A 16,047-nucleotide genomic window follows, 5' to 3' on the forward strand; every position below is an offset into this window, starting at 1 on the left:
CCTTACAGCTGTGAGAAATCAAGTACTTTCCCTCACTCTCATAACCCTTGCTCTGCCTCTCATCAGAGCCGTTGGATTTGCATGATAATTCCCACATTGAGGAGTCAAAGGAAATGAATGGTCCTGATTTCAGGTGCAGGTGAGAACAATGATATGGTTGGGTGACATATTAGGTTTACTTTTGGGGTCCAAAGTAGTTTTACTGTTCTTGTCTGTAGGTAAGTGAGGCAGCAAATGGGTGGGTATTGACTATTGAGTATTGACCTACCAAACAATAATAAATATATTATCTTTTTTAGTCATTTAATTATTAAAAATTACAAAACGATCTTTGACTATAGGATATTGTTTTGTTGAATTTGATTATTAAAAATTATAAAATGATCCCCTGACTATTTATTATATTTAAAACTCATCTTTTTCCGTTAAAAAATTAATGACCGTCTGAACTGGACATGAACATGCTCACTAAAATATGATAGCCGTTTGTTCTGAGATTAAATATTATTATATCTCAATCTACGTGTTAATGTCATTAAATTTTTAACAAAAAGAACTAGTTTGAAACATAATGACTAGTCAGATGACTATTTTGTAATTTTTAATAGTTAAGTATTTCAACAAAGCAATTCTCTATAGTCAGAGGACCATTTTGTAACATTTGATACTCAACAAAACAATATCATATAGTCAAAAGACCATTTGTATACTTCACTCTATTATAAAAAAAAATCATAATTTTTGATAAGTTTAAGAATCGTTTTTATAAGTTTAATGATCATTTTATATTTTTCGAAACTTCAAGAGTGATCTTCTCAAGATTAGACCTTTCTCAAGTGAATTTGCTTGAAGTTAACAAAAATGGCTTCATAGATAGATGGTCAAGATTCATGATATATTTGAAGACACCAAAGGGCACAAAAGCTAAAATTTAGCCCTTTGGTTTGGTGTCTTCATCAAAACAAAATGTGGAAATAAAGCAATAATTCCCATAGCTTTTCCTTTTCCTTTCTTTTTACCCCATCTCTTCTTTCTTCTTGCTTCTTCTTCACGTCCCATTTGGTTCAAAGCACAAGTCTTTTTCACTCAAAAGTACAAATCTAAACTTAAACATGAAACACATCGAGCCTTAGTTCGATTAACATCGTTGTTGTTACGAAAAAGAACAAGTTTAAGTCTGAAAAATGGATGATAACATGATGTTTTACATGCATGCATGATTCACCATTCATACAAGCCCTATCCTATACAATTTTCCCTAACCTTTGGTTCGAATAATGGTGATGGTGCCTCTCCCTTGGGTGTGTATTTTGGTGAGGGCCACAACATCTTTACCGGAGAGGCCGGGACCATCGGCCGATACGCATGGCCGACAAGCGAAGTCGCCGACCGGGTGCCTTACAGGCCTCGACGGCGGCATTAGAATCCTTTCGTTAATGTCATTCAGAGTCGTATCGCCTTCGACGCCGCCGGGCTTAACCAATGCGAATGGATAAACAACCCTCGTTATCACCCTCTTCTTCATCTTCGTCTTATCTTCGTTTCCGGAAGAAAACGACTTGGTTTTCACAGCCGAGAGCTTGCATGAAGAAGACGACGACGAATCAAAAGCATCTGTTGTTTTCATCTGATCTGTACATGATAGAAAATTGTAAACATGATTTGATTGACGTGCATGGTGAAAATTCTCATGAATCATTACCTGAAACGCCATTGATGCAGGTGAAATCTTCAGAGAGGCCCCAGTTGCAGCTATAATCCCAGCATCCTTGCTGCATGACGATGACAGTGAAAAGTGAAAAATAAGAATGGTAAATAAAGAACAAGAAACTAATAAAGATTCAAGAACAAAAAATTTACCATTGCAAGATCATTGAAACCACTGATTTCACCATGATCATCATCGTTGTACAACAACAGTCTTCTTCGTTTGGATCGTTCGGTGAATTCAAGCAAAGCATCTTCGAGATACCCAGAAGAGAAATCTGCAGAAATCCAGTTCCCCAGAAGAACACGACATCAAGAAAAACACAACATCATCCGAGTAAAAAACAAAAGCAAAAGCGTGTAGTTTTGTAATTTGTATACCTAAAGGCATGTCTGCGTTGACAACTCCGAGGTTTTGAAGATCCCAACCTAGGGAAGTGCCATTGATGCTGCTGCTGCTGTTAGTAGTGTAATAAGCCATGGAGTTGAACTTAAACTCACCCATGTTGGGGGCTAAGGCCTGTCTTAAATAGCTAAGAAAATATTTTAAAAACACATCAAAGGTTCCATTCTTACTGTAGATTACATGATCAGTCAACAGCAATGAGAGAGGGAACAAAAGTGTGTGTTTTTCTTGGGATATGAAACTTGGCTTCTGTTCTTTCTGCAAAATTAGTTGGGGATTGGAATTTTAATCATAAAATGTGGGGTTTGGTACTTGGGGGACTAAATAATTGCAAAAGTTATGATATCATATGCTGTTGTTTTACATGTATAAAGGTAAAGTTATTGTTTGAAGATTACAAAATAAAGGTGAAATAAATTTTAGGTCATTAAATTATGCTCAAATGATCATTTTCATCATTAAATTTTAATAAATATGAAAAATTATTACCCTTTTATCAAATTATTATAAAATAATAATTAAAGTTAAGACTTAAGGGTCACTTTTGTCCTTATAGTAATCTTACTCTGTCAATTTTGTCCCTATCGTTTTTGCATCAATTTAGCCCTTGAAGTTGTTCAAGGTATTTATCCTAGCCTCTGAAGTTCATTGACCATTTTGGCTAACAGAACTGTCGATCTTCTCTGTATGTGAATTAAGATATTATGTTAAAATATTTATTAAACACAATAATTAGAACAAATTCCCAAAATTTTATTACTTATTTAAGTGAGATTAAGGGATTAGGATAAATTTTTGGGGGGTTTTCCCTAACCGTTGTATTTAGTAAGTATTTTAAATATTTTATTATTTATTTTTCTAATACATATCACGTCACCACCAAGCCATGTCAATAATATTGGTTGATCTGGGAATTATCGGTGTTGATAATCGCATAAGACTAACGGTTCTGTTAGTCAAAACGAATTTTGAGGGCTAAGATGAACACCTTAAATAATTTCGAGTGCTAAATTGATGTAATAAAATGATAAGGACGAAAATGATAAATTTCAAGACTAAATTTAATAAGCTTTTACAATTGTTATAACATTATGTGTTATCATTTTACGATAGTTAGGCATATGACTTTTAAAAGTAGTGACCAAAATGAATATAAGAGCATAACTCAATAACCTTCAATATATTTTTCCCAAAATTAAAATAAGGACAAATGGGTAGACATAATTCAAATTACAGCTTTTTTTTTCTTTCTATTTTCAATTCCTTCTGATATGGTCACCAACCGTTTCTCCTATTGGCAACTTTTCCATTGAATTTTGCCTTTGCACATCGTCTCCATTGTGGGGGTCGTTTTGAATAAATATTATTATAGTTCGTACATTCAAATCATATTTTATTAAATATTGTCTGTTCTAATAGTGTTTATCTTGCAATAATTTAAGAAATTTCGAACATATTTCAATTTGTTAAAAAATGGGTAAATTACGCATTTAGTGCATAAACTATCAGTTTTAGTCTATTTTAGTACTTAAATTTTCAAAAAAATTCAAAATCATAGCCAACGTTTAATTTTTGTTTCATTTTAGTACCCACCGTTAAGAACTTAGTGGAACTGTTACAACTTGGCACTTTTTATGGGTAAATTACATCATTCACCACTCAACTATCTTCTCACTCCTATTTTGGTCATTGAAGTTTAATTTTTTTTATTTAATTACTTAACTTTTAAATTTCTCCTAATTTAATCACTCTAACTTTCAAATTTGATTTTTTTTTACTTATATATAATAAAATAATAAAAAAACATCATGTCACAAAATATTATTAATAACATAAATTAGAGTAATTAAAACACAAGCAATTTGAAAGTTGAGTACTTCAATTAAAAAATTTAAACTTTAATGACCAAAATATGAGTGAGAAGATAGTTAAGAGATGAATAAATGTAATTTGCCCATAAAAAATGTCACATGCAAAAGTTTCGTTAAATTTTTAACGACACATTACTAAAATGAAACAAAAAACTAAACGTATTTATGATTTTGAAACAATCGAAAGTTTAGATACTAAAACAAATCAAGGTTGATAGTTTAGATACTAAATGTGTAATTTATCCAAAAATATAGTGTGTCCATTTAATTGGAGGGTCCTTTTATCATCTTTGACCCTCTTATTAAAATCCTTGGAGGGTCCATACATTGGCATGCTTCTGCGGTCCATTGAGAATGTGCAGCATTTCAGCAACACACAAGGAGGATAAGCACAAGATGAACTATTGATGAGAGTTATGTGGGGCAAAACCTTTTTCACCGGATATTTGTGTTAGCCACATTGTATTTTGTACATGGAATGATTGTTTTATGTTATTCTTATATGTCTCGAGTTTAAATAATTGTACTCGTATTGGATGTGTGTTTTATTAATGAGTAAGAAATATTCTAAACCCGTTTAACCTATTATGAATATGCATTGTTTTGCATGCATGGAGAGAGGTTTATATTTAAGAACAATTATTATTCATTAATATATAATAGAAGGTGAACGTACACAAAAACAAACACGGTGAAGCTATTACCTCGAGAGATCTAACACTCAAGATTGCATATATAGTATGACGAAGTGCCTTAATGGGTGAATCACCCAATAATGCAGCAACAATACTTTATTTATCATAACTAAGAGTGAAATAACCCATTTTCCTCCTTCATGCATGCTCTCTTATGGGACGATGTACCCTGTAAATTGTCAAAATGTTGATAGTTAGCCTTGAGATCATAAGAATTCGATTAATGACATGAATACCGATACAATACTAGTGAGTAAAGGTACTTACTTCCACATTTTTTGCCGGCTTGCCTGTTCCGAATGTTGCATCGTTTGGGGATGGCGATAGCGACCCCGGGCATGATCCCGGCCTGCTTTGCCAATGGCGATAGCAAGATGGCACAAAGGCACCTCGGTGAAGCCCGGATCAAGTCACCCACCTTGGCGCAGCATGCAGGCGGGACTTTAGCCCTGGCATTCCGAGACGCGCCCAAGCACGGGCTTAAACTCGCGGCAGCGGACCTGATTGGGGTCCTCCCGCACGCACCGCCGGCCGCACCGACGTCTCGAACCAATGCATCGAAACTTACCATAAACACGAACAGGACAACGAAGCAACAAGGTTTTGAGCTGAAAGCCATGTCGAGTCTTTGTTTACGCTATGCTGGATTCACTCTTGTTTCGACACTTGCATTTGGATGGCACAAGATAATGCATATTTATAAACATGTTAAGCCTGTGAGGTGGTGAAATTTGTGCTTAGTGCGGTGGGTGTGGGGATCTTAAGTGGAAGAATATGGTGGATTGTTCTTCCCCCTTTGATTATTCAAGATGTAATGATATTTTGGACCATTAGTCCTATGTTCCCATTGAAAGGATGTTACTCTCTTATATTATGTTTAGGGATAGCAACGGATCGAGTTTTAGTCTATCTTATTTGACCCGAAAATATATATACTCCATTCGAATTCGATCTGACTCAAAAATTATATATCATCCACTCGATCTGACCCAAAAACATATATCATCCACTAGATCTCAACTTGACCCGACCTTACTCCCTTAAAAAATCTGACTTGAACCCATTTTTTTTAAAATTCAATCCTATCAAATCGAGTCAGATCAGATTCCATCGATTTCGTTTAAAACTAGGATTAATAAATCAAATGTTATTTCCTTTATTTATATATATAACTAGAGATAACTTGGCTATGTCGGTTGAGTTTTGATCGATACGAACTCGATATTATATTTATTCATAAGTAATTTAATTTGATACAAGTTTAGGAAAGTTTTATTACACTTCAAATTCGATATGATTTTTTTGGATAAAAACTTACCCCTAACTCAATCAAACACAAATAAGAAAATCTTATTTTTATTTGATAATATAGATATCTAACTGAAGAAAAATATAAATAAAAATATTATTATAATTATTTTTAAATATAAAAATTATTATACTATTATTTCGCATCGAGTCGAGATAAAAGATTTTATTTAAAATTTTACTTATAAAAATGTAGGCCTAATAAACATAGGGTAGGTGGCAATGTGAACGCTTATGCATAAAATCTTAAGTTAGTTAAATATTTTGGCATGCTTTGAGACAATTAATGATGTGCTCCACTATGATGGAAGTATCTTTCAAGTATATTATAACAAGGGGGAAACGTATACGTGGCATATATTTATTAAACATTAGAGTGTTGGGTTGCTTTGTTGAGTATTTCGGTGATTAAAATTAGAAAATGATTATTCGACTATTTATTATGTTTTAAATTTATTATTTTCTGTTAAAAATTGATAGTATTCCAAGTTAGACATTAATATATTAACTATTTTGTGATATGATAAGGCTTAACCTCAAAATCGTCAATTTTTTTACGGAGAAGGACGAGTTTGGAACGTAATCAATAGTCGGACGACCAATTTATAACTTTTAATAGTCGAAGGATTTAACAAAGCAACACTCTATAGTCAAAAGATCATTTTGTAACTTTTAATAGTCAATGGACTTAATAAAACAATATCCTATAATCAATGGACTATTTTTGTACTTTACCCGAAGTTCGGGTTTAGGTAGACACAGGGTCGTGGTTGGGGAGGCGCAAACTGCGTGACTGCGCAAGGCCCCCAAAAAATGGGCCCCAAAAAAGTATATATATAGTGGTGTTTTTTCCAATAAACATCACTATAAATGGACTTATTGCGACGTTTTTTCAAAAAAAAACGTCACTATTATTGCGGCTTTATTGATAAAACGCCATTATAGATGGATCTATTGCGGCGTTTGTCAAGAAAACACCACTATTGTTACCCCGAAATCGAATATATCTAAAAAATAGGGGGTCCTTTTTAAGAATTTGTACAGGGCCCCCGAAAACCCTATCACGGCTCTGGGTAGACATTTGATTTGAATTCAACGAATTTCAATTTTATTTAATTTGATTTTATAAAATTGTTATTTTAAAATTTTAAATTTAAGTCGGGTTTTTTTTCTTCAGGATGACATCATGTCGACTTTAAATTTAAATGAAAAGGTTTGACTAGAGACGGTAATATAATTATATTTATATATCAAGAGATAACCCTAATTTATATGTATATATATATTTGTGTTGGATCGGATACAAATTTTAAACTTAAAATTGAATGGATTTTATGTTGAATGAAATCTCTAAACCTAGATCAAATGCGAGTACAAGTGAAAGAATATAATACTCGAATCAAGTGAATTATAAATCCGATCCGACTCGAACTATTATATCTCTAATCCGGACAACATGGTCATGCAGAGACAACATTATGCTAAATCAAACTCTGGTTTGAAACTTCAATATATTGCTAAATAAGATCCATTACATTAATGATTCTTAAGCTTGAAAAATAAAACAATAGGTGGAAACATAGTGATAAATTAAAGATTATATAGTAAACTCTAACATATTTTGTTCTTGTTCGTGTTCCTCTCGCTCACAAATTTCTTCCAGTAAGCAGTGATTTCCCTCTGGGTTTCGACGGCGGTCTTCTTCACGGTGGTGCCGTTCTTTCCATGCTCTTCCTCCGTCATGGCCAATTTGGCATTCACCTTGGCGGGGAGCGTATCGAGTTCGTGTAGGACCTTCTGGATGTCCATCACGAGACGCTCTGCCAGGGTACGGGAGAAGTCTTCCCTGATGACGACGCGCAACACCGTGATGTGTTGAGCGTCGGCCGGCATGGTGTATGCCGGCACTATCCATCCGAACCGACGCAGCATCTCGGCTATCTCAAACTCGTCGTGACGCTTGTTGTCCTTGAGGGAAAACGCCACCAACGGGACACCTTCGTCCTTCGACACAATTTCGAACCGCCCCATCTTCTCCAATCCCCGTTTTAGGACCATGGCGTTTTCATGACAGTTCTCCATCACATTCCTGTACCCCTGTGACATAACACCATCGAATCCGAATCGTAAGTCGAATGGCATGTACTGACGCGACAATTAACGATAATTTTATCTCGTTCTTACCTCGTAACCCAATCGAATCAACTGGTAATACTGAGCAATGACTTGGCTTGAACCTTTGGAGAAATTGAGAGTGAAAGTGGGTTGATCAGCTCCAAGGTAATTGATATGGAAAATAAGTTCTTCAGGCAAATCCTCCTTGTTCCTCCAGATAACCCAACCGATACCAGCATAAACAAGACCATATTTATGGCCACTGACATTAATGCTCTTCACAAGTGGAAGCCTAAAGTCCCATTCAAGCTCTGGGTACAAAAATGGTGCAATGAACCCACCACTAGCTGCATCAACATGAATTGGGGTATCCCATCTGCATAAAAAAGGATCAAACTCAGTACTTTGATGTTGTTTCAAACTACTCAAGTTCATAAAGTTTAGATATTTACCCAGTTTCCTTGTTCTTTTCGACAAGGAGATCATTCAAAAGCTTGACATCTTCGAATTCACCATTGAGCGTTGATCCAAGAATTGCTGCAACGCAAATGGTGTTTTCATCGACCATTTCCACAGCTTTAGCAGGGTCCATTACGTAGTAACCTTCCCTCAGCTTCACTTCCTTCAACTCGACTTCGAAATACCTTGCGAACTTCTCCCAGCACACTTGAACATTGGCTCCGGTCACGATGTTCGGCTTGTCATACGGTTTCCCCTCGGCTTTACGCTTGTTTTGCCATTTTCTCTTGAATGCAAGGCCGGCCAACATGATCGCTTCCGACGATCCGACCGTTCCGACTCCTACCGCGGTCTCCGAGTCCCCTAGTGGTGCATTGAACAAATGTGCTATCATATTCACACATCGGTTCTGCATTACAACAAGTACAACTTTTATCAGAGATTAAGTCCCCTAGTGGTGCATTGAACAAATGTGCTATTTCAATGAACCGTTCGATATTGACCTGAAGCTCGGTGGTGACAGGGTATTCATCCATGTCGACGTAGTTCTTGTTAACGGCATCCATGATGAGCTTATCGCATTCAGGCTCCATCCAGGTGGTGACGAAAGAGGCGAGGTTCAACCTTGGGTTACCATCGAGCATAAGTTCATCGTTGATGATCTGATACGCAGCTTCTTTCGGTATCGACTCTTCCGGCATCTTGAACCTGCAGATATTTAAACAAATCAGCCACCTTGTTTTTTCGCCATTAAAGCATACACTTTTAACATGAATTTGAGAACTAAAGATGCAAGGGGTTTACCTTGGAAGTGAGGTTCGGACATAACGAGAGGCGAAAGTTGAGTGAACAGAGACATCGGTTTGAGAAGCTGTCTTAGAAAGCACCATTGTTGATGTCTGAAAAACTGAAATGAACTGATTAAAGAAGGGTTCTTTTTGTGAAGATGGAACTGTTGTTTTGCTTGATGAAGGAAGAAATGAGAGGCAAATGGGTATTTATAGGGATGGATTGGAAGGGGATTTGGTCCATTTGACTATTTCCCCGGAAGAAGAAAAAAGGGGTCAAAGAACGCCATCGCCGCCGTGTTTAGACGGTGGTGGGGTCTTATTCGGCGGATGGGGGGAACTTGCGTGCCCATGATGGAACAAAGGCACCTTCAAAGCAACGTTTGGTTAATTGATTCTTTATAATTTTGTTTAGGATAAATTACGCCTTTGGTACCTAAACTATCAAATTTTTTATTCATTTTGGTATCTAAACTTTTAATTTTTTCAAAACCATATCTAAAGTTTAATTTTGTTTCATTTTTATTTCTTTTTGATTTGGATAGTGAATTGTTGGTTATGGTTAGGGATGGGCGACTCGATCTGGTCTGATCGGGTCAGATTTTTTTAAAGAAATTGGGTTCGAATCGGGTCGGATTTTTTAAGTTATGTTCGGGTCGGTTCGGTTTAGGGTGAAAATACCCGACCCGAAAAATTGTAATTTTACATTATATTTAGGGATAATTACAATAACACCCCTATATATATTATTTTCTTTCAATTAAATCCCTATTTTTATTGAATATAAATATTTTTTAATAAATATATTATTTTGGTCATGTTCGAATTTTATCTCAAAAATAGAGTCGGGTGGACCGAAAATTTGACCCGACTCGATCCCTAATTATGGTAGTATTAGACTTGTGTATGATGGACATTTTAAATCTAATTCGAAATAAAATAATTTCATTGAAATTCCATTTTGGAAAAAAAATGAAAATATCTCTTTTTATTAGAATAATAAAGGGAAAGGTTAGCCTCTTACCTCTAAATCCATAGAACTATTACTAATTATTGGAGGATTAAATAGACCTTATAAAAGGTATTTATTATTTATTTAGTAGGGTATGGTATATATCTCCACTTCCCCCTAACTATCAAGTTGCTATTAAATACCTTATATAACAAAGTTGAGTTCTATGGATATTGGATTTATTAAGTTTTATTTTTAATTATTTTGAGTCAATATTAACTACAAAAGCAAACCCAAATTCTCCTCATGATTAATTTATTATGCCTAATTTACTTTCTTTCTAGGAATCTATTCTTACCACATGGCTTAATCACCCTACTAATTTGGGAGTTAGTGGTGTAAGATTAGAAGATGTATATAAAAAAATTAGGGTAAAGTACACAAACGGTTCCTCAACTATAGAGTATTGCTTTTTTGAGTCATTCGACTAATGAAAGTTATAAAATGGTTCATTGACTATAAGACGTTGCTTTTTTAAGTCCCTCAACTATTAAAAGTTACAAAATGATCACCCAACTATTCATTGTGTTCCAAACACGTCCCTTTTCGTTAAAAAATCGATGGTAGTTTAAACTATATGTTAACCTGCTGATTGAGATATGATAGTCGTTTGGGATTCTGGGTTCATATGATATCATATCTCAGTCAGAAGGTTAACGCACAACTCAAATTGTCATCGATTTTTTTTAATGGAAAATGAACACAATGAATATTCAGGTGACCATTTTATAACTTTTAATAGTCAGCGGACTTAAAAAAGCAACGTCTTATAGGCAGGAAATCATTTTATAACTTCTAATAATCGAAAGACTCAATAAGACATACTATAGTCATGACTATTTATGCACATTTAATAGATTGTTTATAGATTTTTTTCCACTATAAATGCATGAAATAATATTCCTAAAATATTTTAAGAAAAAATCTTACACTACCAAACAAGGCCTAGTGGTTATGTCGTGGCTTGTTTTGTAATAAAGTATGGAAAGTAAACAATGTGTGGATGTGGAGAAAGTCAAAAGAATAGCCCCAAAGGATATTGAATATGGAGTCAATTGTTAATAAAAAACAAATATGGAGTCAATTGTTAATAAAAAAACAAATATGGAGTCAATTACAAACATTTATTTTTATAAGTCAATAATCAACCTAATGCTTCCTAACTCAAAATTAAATTAATAAAGAGTTTTCTTTTTCAATTTATAATTGGGTAAAGTACTTTAAATTAATTTAGGGTTAAGTGCATAAATGGTCCCCGTCTGTATGGTGTTACTTTATTATGTCATTCTACTATTAAAAGTTATAAAATGGTCTTTCAACTATATAGTGTTACTTTCTTGAGTCCATCGACTATTAAAAGTTACAAGATAGTTACTCGACTATTCATTATGTTCCAAACTCGTCATTTTTTGTTAAAAAAAATTGACGGTATTCTAAGCTGAACTTAACTTACTGACTATGATATAATAAAAACTGATACCAGAATCTCAAACGACTATCGTATCTCAGCCTTCACGTTAATGTCCAACTTAGATAACCATCAATTTTTAACGGAAAATGATGAGTTTGAAATGCAATGAATAGTTAAGTGACCATTTTGTAACTTTTAATAGTTGGAGACTTAATAAAGTAACATTCTATAGTTGAAGGACTATTTTGTAACTTTTCGTAGTCAAGTGACTTAATAAAGCAATATCTTCTAGTCGGGAGACCATTTAAATATTTTACCCTCGAATTTAATTATATTTAAATAATTATTTTAATATTTTTTTAAAAATTATAAAATGATAATTAAATTAACTAATAATTTAATTTTCACCCATGTAAGTACCATAATTATATTTAAAATATAATATATTATTACAATTATTTTAATACAAATAACCATATATATATAATGTATGATCTAATAAAATTCACATAAAAAATAGTGAACAATAGAAAATTGGGTAAATTACACGTTTAGTAATTAAACTATCAATTTTAGTCCATTTTAGTATCTAAACTTTCATTTTTTTCAAAAACATACTTAAAGTTTAGTTTTGTTTCATTTTATTATCCTGCTGTTAAAAGCTTAACATATTTAGTATCTAAACTATCACTTTTGGTCCGTTTTAGTACCTAAACTTCCAATTTTTTCAAAAATTAATATTAAGTTTTTAACATGGTACTAAAATGAAACATGAATAAATTTTAGGTATGATTTAAAAAATGAAAGTTTAGGTACTCAAACAAACCAAAACTAATAGTTTAATACTAAACATGTAATTTACCTTAGAAACCGGCAGCTGTCCGTCAAATGGACCGAGTCTTTGTGTTAAATTGCGAGTTGCGACCGACGAATCTGGTCCGGTCAGCTTCTTTTGACTTACCTTTTACATTTGGACCACAACCGGCCATGTCGTATAATTGTTGCTTTTTCTTCTATTTTTAAAAAGGGTAAACTACAAATTTAGTATCTAAACTATTAATTTTGATCTGTTTTAGTATCTTAACTTTCAATTTTTTTAAAACCATACTAAATATTTAGTTTTTGTTTCATTTTAGTACCTCACCGTTAAGAAACTTATTGTGTTTAGTACCTAAACTATCCGTTTTGTTCTATTTTAGTACCTAAACTTTTATTTTTTTCAAAACTTAACATTAAATTTTGAAAAATATGTACTAAAATGAAACAAAAACTGAACTTTAGGTATGGTTTTAAAAAAATTAAAAGTTTAAGTATTAAAACAGATAAAAACTGATAGTTTAAGTACTAAATATATAATTTACCCTTTTAAAAATAATGAAAATAAAAAACTAAAATTCAACACGTATATATAAACGTCAAATTCAATGGTTGTTTGAACGAGAAATTTTTCAATAATTTATGTAAAAAGGAAAAAATAAATCTAATTATTATTGGCAACTATGTAATCCACGTTTATTATATATTTATAAATAGATTTATATGTTAGAAAATAAGTTAATCCGGTACCAATAATCAGTTGGTCCAGTGTGATGAAGAATAGATTGCATTACGTCTCTTAAGCAAGGTCAAATGTTCGAATCTTGATGATTGTGAATAGAGTTAATTGAGTTGGGAGAGTCACCCTTGTCCCTGCAGTACCTGATCTAGATTAAGCGATCAATAAATCAAATATCGGCAATTATAAAAAAAGTAAGTTAATCTGGTTGGATTTGTTCTAAATTTTATACTCCATATATTTATTCGTAGCGAATTTAGAAATATTGAGTACATATACATATATATTAACAACATTAACTTTTTATTCGAGTTGACAAAAATACAATTTTAATGTAACATATTTAATAAAATAGATAAATAATTACAGAGAATTTGGATTTTAAGATACACTCATGATTTATCCAGCTTAAACTAGGCATAGATAGGGATGGTAATTTCACCCGCATCCGACGGGTTTCAATCCGATCGAGTCATATATTTTTTAGAAAAATTTAGGTTCGGGCTGGGTCATATTTTTTAAGGGGTGAAGTCGAGTTCGGGTGGAGGGTGAAAAACTTCGACCCGACCCGTCCCGAGGATAATAATGTAAATTTCTTTAAAAATTATTATTATTTTAATTAAATCATTAATTTATATCGGGTTGGGTACAATCGGGTCGAAGTCAGAGTCGGGTGGATGATATATATTTTTCGGGTCGAGTCGGGGTCAGGTTGATGGTGCATATTTTCGGGTTGGGTCAGGTTGACCACTAACCCAGCCCGTTGCCATCCTTAGGCATAAATCATTTACTGTAATTATTTTATAGGGTATATTACGCGTTTAATACTTAAACTTTTAGTTTTGACCTATTTTAGTGCCTAAACTTTCATTTTTTAAAAATTATACCTAAAATTTAGTTTTGGTTTCATTTTAGTACCCCGTTCAAAATTTAACGTTAAGTTTTGAAAAAAAAATTAAAAATTTAGGTACTAAAACGGATCAAAATTGATAGTTTAGGTACTAAACACATTAAGTTTGTAACGATTGGTACTAAAATGAAATAAAAACTAAACATTAGGTATGGTTTTGAAAAAAATTGAAACTTTAAGTATTAAAACGGATAAAAACTAATAATTTAGGTACTAAATACATAATTTTTCCTATTTTATGTTATAAACATAATTAAATAATGTATAATTAAGTCAATTAAGTGGTTAAGTTCGGTTATAAAATTTAATAACCCCTAACCATTGATTTAACTGTTTTAACTGCTAAATGATGAGTATACATCTAGGGATGGGCATGGGACTCGAACCCAACTCGACCTGACCAGGTCGGGTTTTAAAAAAAAAATTAGATTCGGATCGGGTTTGGTTTTTTAAAGATGATGTTCAGGTCGGGTTAGATTCAGGTTTAGGGTAAAAAATTCTCAACCCTACCTGACCTGAAAAAAATATAATTTTATCTTATGTATTTAAGAATAATTATAATAATACCCTCTATATATTATTTTTTTCAATTAAATCATTATTTTTATTGAATAAAAATACTATTTTTTTTATTATTTCGGGTCGGGTCAGGTCAGGTTCGGGTCAGGTTTTATCTCAAAAAATAGGGTCGGGTGGAGGATATATATTTTTCGAGTTTGGTGAAAGATATAAAATTTTCAAGTCGGACTTGCCGAAACTCAACTCATGCCCATCCCTATCTAGAGCGCACGTTGCTTACCATAACATACCACTAAGTGATGTATCTAAACACACAATTAATTAAAATGTCCTTATTAAGTAATATTAACCAATCTAGCTCAGTTGGTAGAACGCAAGGCTCTTAACCTTGTGGTCGTGGGATCGAGTCAGGCAATTCATAATCGGAGGTCTTCCACAGAAGCTGCTCTCAACCTGGTGTTGGGGGCAACCTATTACCCTACCTCCCCTTATCACATTACATATGAGAACAGGGTCAGCTAATTTATATGTTTAGTTACACTATCATTTTTTTTCATTTTAATACCTAAAGTTTATTTTTTTCAAAATCATTAACTAAAATGTTGAAGTGACATCACATGTCAATTTTTTTATTTTCACATCATTTTTCTATTTCTCCGTAAGTATTTTTTTTAAACTGTATTGGTACAAAACGTGTAATTTTAGGACATTACACTACCAGTATTTTTAATTGTATCTAAAATTAAAATTTAAATACTAAAATTAAGCTTAAGTGATAATTTAAGTATAAAAGCGTGTAATTTATCCTTTTAATATTTACTTAATATCTTTTTAATATTTACTTAATAAAGATAATTTAACTAGTGGTACGTTTCGGAACATCGCTTTAGTGGTATGTTGCGGTGTGCAACGTGTACTGTAGAATTTTCCGTCTGCTAAAATAAAAAAAAATTATTTTAACTATAATTTAAGGAGTGTTTCTACCCTCAATTATATTAAAACTAATTACGGATGAAATTAAGGATGAAATTGAAAGAGTTAAAAGTTTAAAAATCACTTTAAAATGAAAGTTATAATTTGATAATGAAATTGAAATGTTCAAAAGTTTAACTCGTAATTTTTAGATGAAATAGGCTTATCATGGGATAGCAACTGATATTGTGAGCTACCTGACTAAGAAGCTGCATGAACATAGGCTGCGAGTTCAAGTCCAAATTAGGCCGAGAATTACATTTTTCTTAATACAAGTGGGTTCATCGAAATAAAATCAAAACAGATTGATCCTCGACAA

At 32.9% G+C, this 16,047-nt stretch overlaps 3 protein-coding genes across 4 annotated transcripts; all 3 read right to left on the reverse strand.

The window, feature by feature from the left end:
• Window positions 1–878: 878 nt before the first annotated feature.
• On the reverse strand, window positions 879–2,350 carry LOC120197195. Of its 2 annotated transcripts, XM_039198797.1 has the most exons (5): window positions 2,089–2,350; window positions 1,861–1,985; window positions 1,703–1,772; window positions 1,264–1,632; window positions 879–1,100 (listed from the first exon to the last, which is right to left on the reverse strand). In XM_039198797.1, the coding sequence occupies exons 1-5, from the start codon at window positions 2,210–2,212 to the stop codon at window positions 1,087–1,089; spliced, it is 702 nt and encodes a 233-aa protein (XP_039054728.1). In that variant the 5' UTR covers window positions 2,213–2,350; the 3' UTR covers window positions 879–1,086. The 2 variants fall into 2 exon arrangements, with proteins under 2 accessions (XP_039054728.1, XP_039054730.1); XM_039198799.1 differs by lacking the exon at window positions 879–1,100 and having other exon boundaries at window positions 1,154–1,632; window positions 2,089–2,349.
• Window positions 2,351–4,690: 2,340 nt separating this feature from the next.
• LOC120197175 (non-specific lipid-transfer protein 4-like) lies at window positions 4,691–5,335 on the reverse strand. Its single transcript, XM_039198775.1, has 2 exons — window positions 4,947–5,335; window positions 4,691–4,848 (listed from the first exon to the last, which is right to left on the reverse strand). The coding sequence occupies exons 1-2, from the start codon at window positions 5,296–5,298 to the stop codon at window positions 4,832–4,834; spliced, it is 369 nt and encodes a 122-aa protein (XP_039054706.1). The 5' UTR covers window positions 5,299–5,335; the 3' UTR covers window positions 4,691–4,831.
• A 2,144-nt stretch (window positions 5,336–7,479) lies between these two features.
• LOC120197194 (glutamate decarboxylase 4-like) lies at window positions 7,480–9,489 on the reverse strand. The gene is made up of 5 exons (XM_039198796.1): window positions 9,366–9,489; window positions 9,065–9,269; window positions 8,555–8,970; window positions 8,172–8,478; window positions 7,480–8,084 (listed from the first exon to the last, which is right to left on the reverse strand). The coding sequence occupies exons 1-5, from the start codon at window positions 9,449–9,451 to the stop codon at window positions 7,599–7,601; spliced, it is 1,500 nt and encodes a 499-aa protein (XP_039054727.1). The 5' UTR covers window positions 9,452–9,489; the 3' UTR covers window positions 7,480–7,598.
• Between the last annotated feature and the right edge of the window lie 6,558 nt (window positions 9,490–16,047).

Source organism: Hibiscus syriacus, unplaced genomic scaffold (genome assembly GCF_006381635.1).
Source record: "Hibiscus syriacus cultivar Baekdansim isolate YM2019G1 unplaced genomic scaffold, ASM638163v2 tig00117047_pilon, whole genome shotgun sequence".
Taxonomy (NCBI): Eukaryota; Viridiplantae; Streptophyta; class Magnoliopsida; order Malvales; family Malvaceae; genus Hibiscus; species Hibiscus syriacus.